Genomic DNA, 5622 nt, shown 5'->3' with positions numbered 1-5622 from the left:
TTTATCTCACCACAGAAGTCATCTGTGGGGGAGGCATTCCTCCTGTAATAGACTGGGCCTGAGGCCCTGGGCCAGTGCATCCTCAAGGGTGTCACCCTTGCTTGCCTGGATGCCTCCAGGGTCTTCATGCAACTGCAAAAGGTTTTTCCTTATCCGGGATCCTGTTTGACCAATACAAAGAAAGAAAGAACTGAAAAACAGAATAAAGGTTACTTTAGGGTCAGAGATTAAACACTCAGCTAGGGGTCAAGGTTTCAAAACCACCCTTACTGTATTCCACCAGGAAAGTCTGATACTTTTTTCATTTTGCATTGTTCACCCTAAAGGCTTCTACTTTCCTCAGGGCATCCCCTGAATGTCAGTGGGTCTGAGGCAGGGCTGGGAAGAGGAGTAGGGAGAGGGAATGCGGTGACTCTCTGGGTGGGGGGCACTCTGGGGCAGCCAGGGTGTCCCCCCTGCCCCCCATCCTCCCCAGCGCCAGCCCTGTAGGGCTTTGGCCTTCTGACCCAGACAGAGCCGGGCGCTAGGGAGCCTGCGGCCGAGCCCGGGTCGCGCCGCCCCCAGCCTCGGGGCCGAGAGCCAAGAGTTCGAGGCCTCCCCGACCCGGATATGCTGAAAAGGAGCCACAGAGGGAGAAGTGTTTCTGGAGTATAGGCGCGCTGTAAGGGGGAAAGAGAGGCAGAGGGGAGAGATCCCCGCTCGGAGGGGAGCCAGCGGGGCTGAGCTAGCTGGAAAGAGGAGGCGGAGAGCGCCGAGCAGAGGAGCGGCTGCTGCCGCCGTTGCCGCCACTGCGGTGTGCGCTGAGCGGGAGGGAGGAGGGGAGGGACACCCAGGGGTGGCCGCCGTCGGGACAGCGCGACCCACGGCCCCTGCCGGAGCCTCGCTAACTTTCCGAGGCGGAAGAGGAGGAGGAGGAAGGGGCTTTGAGTGAGTTGGGGGGATGCCGAGGTAGGTGGCGGTCCCCCGGGCGGGAGGAGGATGGGTTCTGATCCCACATCCGATCTCCCAGCCTCTCCCCCTTGGGTACCCCCGCCCCCCTTCGACCCCCTAGGACTCACTGCTGTCAACTTGCTGGGTAACAGTTTTCCTCCCGGGTTTCAAGTCAAAACTTCCCCGGGGTGGGGTTTGGGGGAGGGAAGCAGAGGGGGAGGGAATGTCCTGCAGGGGTGGTGTGCTCTTCTCTCAAAACACTTTTTTTTTTAATCCCCGCCAGAAGCGGTCAGTTGCCTGCACCCAACATCTCCGAGCCCTTAGTGTGTCCGCCCCGCAGGGCGGCGAGCTAGGCGGAGGCGCGGCGAGGGTTCCGTGAAGCGGCCCATGTCCGGGGCGGGTGAAGACCCCGCTCCCGGGCCCCAGCTCGGGGCCGAGGCGGGTGGTGGCCGGCTGGGCGACGCGGCCCAGGGTGAGTGTCGCTTGCAAGTTGCAAGCTCCTTTGTCATTGTTGCATTTTAAAATGTGTTCGCACATTTACTGCTTGGGGTCTGTGTGTGGGGAATTGGTGCGAGGACCGAGCCAACCTCGTCCTTGTGAACTTTTGCATAGTTAGCATTACTCAAGCAAGTTCCCCAGCACTGCAGCCCTAGATCAACAACCGGATAAGAGGGCGGGATCCGTTGGTCCCTCCGCTCCCCCTCTTCCTTTGGCTGCGGAGAAACAGGATCGCTTCTTTCTTAAGCATATGCATTTCAGGGCCTAAGACCCGACAGTGTGGGCTCTGAAGCGCTTCCCCATTACTTCTCTTCAGTTCTGTGCGTTCATCAGATCAAGGACTGCCGCTGCTTTCTGAACAAGCCTGCACTCTCCCTTCATCTTCCTGTTTCTTGTGGGCTCGTCTGCAACTCTGATAATCCAGGTTTCTGTGACCAGTTGCTTTGGGATGGCTCATGGCATACGTTTTCAATAACTGTTGTTGTTTTGAAATACACAGGCTTCAAAAGAAATGCTTTTCAAGGATGAATTAGCTCTTTGTGTTCCTCCAAAGCGTAAACACATTCAGCCTGTAAAGAAAATACTTCTGTTTCTGGGAAAATTCCACAATAAGCTTATTAACAAGTCAAACAGTATCTTTTTTCTCTTGAAGGTAACATACTTCAGGTTTTCATTGGTGACAGAGAGCAAGGATCCTAATCTCCTGATGTATTTTCCTCTTAGGGTGGTTCTGATTTAAAGAGTTCTGACACTGATACAAACTAAATAATTTTCCAGGGCTCCAAAACCTATTTTACTTTTTCTCTTGATTTTAAGCCTATCTGATCCATGCCCCCCGCCCCCACCCCCTTTAGCAATAACGTAATGAGCTTTTTGGGATTCTTTTTGTTAAGGCAGTAAAAAGTGGAAAAGAAGAAGTGAGTGTCAAACCCACAATAGGTAAGAGCAGAAAACATGCATGACTAAATTAAAATGTGGAATTCAAGGGCTGTGAAATTGAATTATGTTTATCATTGTTTTTTTTTGCTTCTAAACAGTGAGTCATTTTTTCTAAACAGAGAAAATCAGAAAATCAGAACTAGAACGATAAACACGTTTTCCCAGAAGCAGCCCATGTTCCTCACACTGTATTGCCAAGGCAATCATTTCCTTGTCATTAGGCATGCCCTCAGTAGTCATATCAACTCCTTGATGGGATGTTTAGGTTCACACTTGAGATGTTCATCACTATTGTTAACAAATGCTTATGTCAAAAATCAACCGCAAACACACTAGAAAAACAATTGATTTAGAACTAGTGATATCTACAATGTCCAACTTTAATAATACACATTTTTTAAGTCAGTAGGAGTTGCAGTGATAATGCACTGTACAGATGTAATGCTGTAAGGTATCACATGATCTGACTTTAAGAAGCCAGAATCTAGAATGGTCTGAAGGAGAATGTGGACTGCATACAACACATTATCAGTGTGGAAACTCTCGGGTTATGTTTTACCTGAAAATTGACTTAACCTCAGCAACATTTTTTTTTTTTTTTAGTAGTTTAACTTTGACTCACCACATCCTCTAAGTAGGCATCAATTTAATTGTAAATGTAATATAAAGTTGAGTTTTTAAAAAAGAAAATCCTCAGAATCTTGTTAAAAGATTGTGTCTCAAACAAGCAGATTTCATAAGCTGAAAGAAAAAAAAGTTTTGGAGCAAGTGGGTAGGGAGAAAGCTTCAAGACGTAGCCGCCATGGTTAGGGTGGTTTTATTGGTAAAGACGTTAGTGAAGAACCTTTGCCCGCGAGCCATTCTTCTCTTAAGCTCTTGCTCGAGTTCTTTCATCCTCATCCTTCTGTCCTTGGGTTATTGATCATCTTTTCAGAATAATAGTTGAATAGTACTCTGGTAAGATAAGCCTGCTTAGTTAATAGAAACCTAATTTTACAATTTTATATATTAAAATCAGTGAGAAAAATGGAATGTTCTATGAAAGTTAACAGAAAATGTCTTTTCATGAAGGGGGAGGATAAGATCAAGTCTTCCCCTGCGAACAAAGTACAATATATATGTGTATTAATATGTATGTGCATACATATACATATTATATCACATAAAGACATGCGGTATAATCTATACAGATATTACTGTGTTGCGAGGCCCTATCTGTACTACTAACCAAAGGCATAAAAAATTAAAGATGAAAGTAATTTTAGGGGGTCTCTAGTCTGAACTCCCCATCAAATCTAGAATTTCTACATTCTTCTGAACTCCCCATCAAATCTAGAATTTCTACATTCTTTCAGATGGTTAGTTAGACACCTACAGTGTAGTGCATTCTCCTTATCAGCATTCATAGTTGTGAAAGTTTTTCGTATCGAGAGCATAGCTCTCTCTCTTTAGAGCTTCTCCCCTTTGGCTGTGATTCTGCAAGCACAGTTCTATTGCTCTGAAAGCATGAAACATCTTATTTGTGCATTCTGAAAATTGTTACAGATCAAGGACTTAAGCTCATATGCCCCAGGCTGTCAGAGGGAACCAGAATGGGTGTGGGAAGGTAGGGAGCAGTGGGGACTGGGGACAACTGTAGAGCGCAGGCCCAGGAGACGGTACTTCTCAGGTCCAGCTCATTGTTGCCATTTGGGTTAATATCTTCTGGTATTTCAAGAGATACTGGAAATAGGGAGTTTTATGTATCATTGCACCCTTTTTAAAAGTTGGCAACTAATTAAATTCAGTTTTTATCCAGGCCAAACAAAACAACCACACCTGCAGGCTGGAAATGGCCTGTATGCAGCTGATTTGTGATCTCTATTATAGAAAATAGGAAGTAAACCTGTGATTTAAAAACCATTTCCCTGTTTATGACGAACTTCTGAAAGATTGACTTGATTTGCCTTCTCAAGCAAAGTACGTGTATAAGTGTCTCGATAAGTGAAGGACAGTTTGGGCCAAACTTATTTTTGTTTTAAGAGAGAATGGCTTTTGTATAGGGGGTTCACCTAATTCTCATTTTTTTTCTTTTTTGGATCAAGCATCTTAAAATTCATTGTGTTATCAATCCTGATAGGTATTTGCTTTTTTGTGCAAAAGTTATTCGAATCCACGTGGTTGAAAGAGTCTTTTGATTAAGTGCTTCCATATTTGTGACTTGTAACTAGAAGGATCTTTAGAAATAACTTAGTCTAACTGGCTCACTTTCTAGAAGAGATGTCCAGAGACTTTAAGTGACTTGCCCAAGGTCTCATACACAGTAGAAATCAGGGTGTTTTGTGGTAAATGTGGTTGAAGTAGAGAATGAATACAGCTTTTTTTCCTGTGGATGGATGAATTGAAGATAATCAGCTTTGGATACTGCGAATCGCTTGAGCCTGTTCCGGCCCCTGCAGCCCCCCTCCCTCCCCCATTGCATTTGCCAAGATTTAGACTTTTGGCCTGTGTGCTGGAATATTCTTTAATGTGATAATGTGTGATTTAATGCACTCTTCTCTCTTGGGAGAGTCCTCTGAGACTATTAGGCGGACTTTTCATAGCAGGATGCAAAATGCCAGTAAAGTTAATTAAAAATAATTTAAAATAGAAGCTAGGGAGAAGATGTTCAAGTTGAAATTACACAAGAAGAGCTTTGACTTAGAAGCTTAGCTGATTTGTCAGGAATTTATAGTGGCTAATCAGGTTTCCTGTATGGGAAGCCTGTTTATTTCAATTATACCACGTATGCTCGTAATATCCATATTCTTCAACTTTTATCATATCGTTTTATCCTTTTGATTAAGAGTGGCATTTCTCAAAGTGTGTCATCTTTGGGCAGCTTCTATCTCTGGTCCTCAATCGGGGACAATAGTGCCTTTCAGGAGACATTTGGCAACCTCTCAAGACATGTTTGGTGGTCGTAACAGGGGTGGGGGTAGCTGCTCCGGGGATGTAGTGGGTGGAGGCCAGGGATAACGCTAAACAACTGACAACACACAGGACAGGGCAGCGCCTCGCAACAAAGAATTATCTGGCCCAGAATGTCGATGGTGTTGACTTGCTATCCTAGTCTCTCAAGGCTACTGACATCTTTGGCTCCACTCCAGAGTTACAGAATCAGCATCTTGAGAGTAAGACTCAAGAATCTGCATTTTTAACAAGCTCCAGGTGCTCTTTATCTCTAGTTGAGAATCATTGTTTTTAGAGGCTTTTATCTGTAGAAAGACATGCCAT

The 5622-nt window shown here is 45.2% G+C and overlaps 1 protein-coding gene across 2 annotated transcripts in view; it reads left to right on the top strand.

Moving 5' to 3' along the window:
- The first annotated feature begins 491 nt into the window (after nt 1–491).
- Nucleotides 492–5622, top strand: part of MDFIC (MyoD family inhibitor domain containing) — a 95125-nt gene continuing 89994 nt past the window's right edge. The window contains exons 1-2 of one of the 2 annotated variants that reach the window (XM_024757840.1): nt 492–948; nt 1214–1402. In XM_024757840.1, the coding sequence (XP_024613608.1) occupies nt 1318–1402 (85 nt within the window). In that variant the 5' untranslated portion in view covers nt 492–948; nt 1214–1317. The remainder of the gene's footprint in view (nt 949–1213; nt 1403–5622) is intronic. The other variant, XM_024757841.1, reaches the window with a different exon arrangement.

The sequence above is a fragment of the Neophocaena asiaeorientalis genome, unplaced genomic scaffold (assembly GCF_003031525.2).
Source record: "Neophocaena asiaeorientalis asiaeorientalis breed wild unplaced genomic scaffold, Neophocaena_asiaeorientalis_V1.1 scaffold116, whole genome shotgun sequence".
NCBI lineage: Eukaryota > Metazoa > Chordata > Mammalia > Artiodactyla > Phocoenidae > Neophocaena > Neophocaena asiaeorientalis.
Note: the sequence above shows the minus strand (reverse complement) of the source record. Positions and strands in the feature narration are given on the sequence as shown.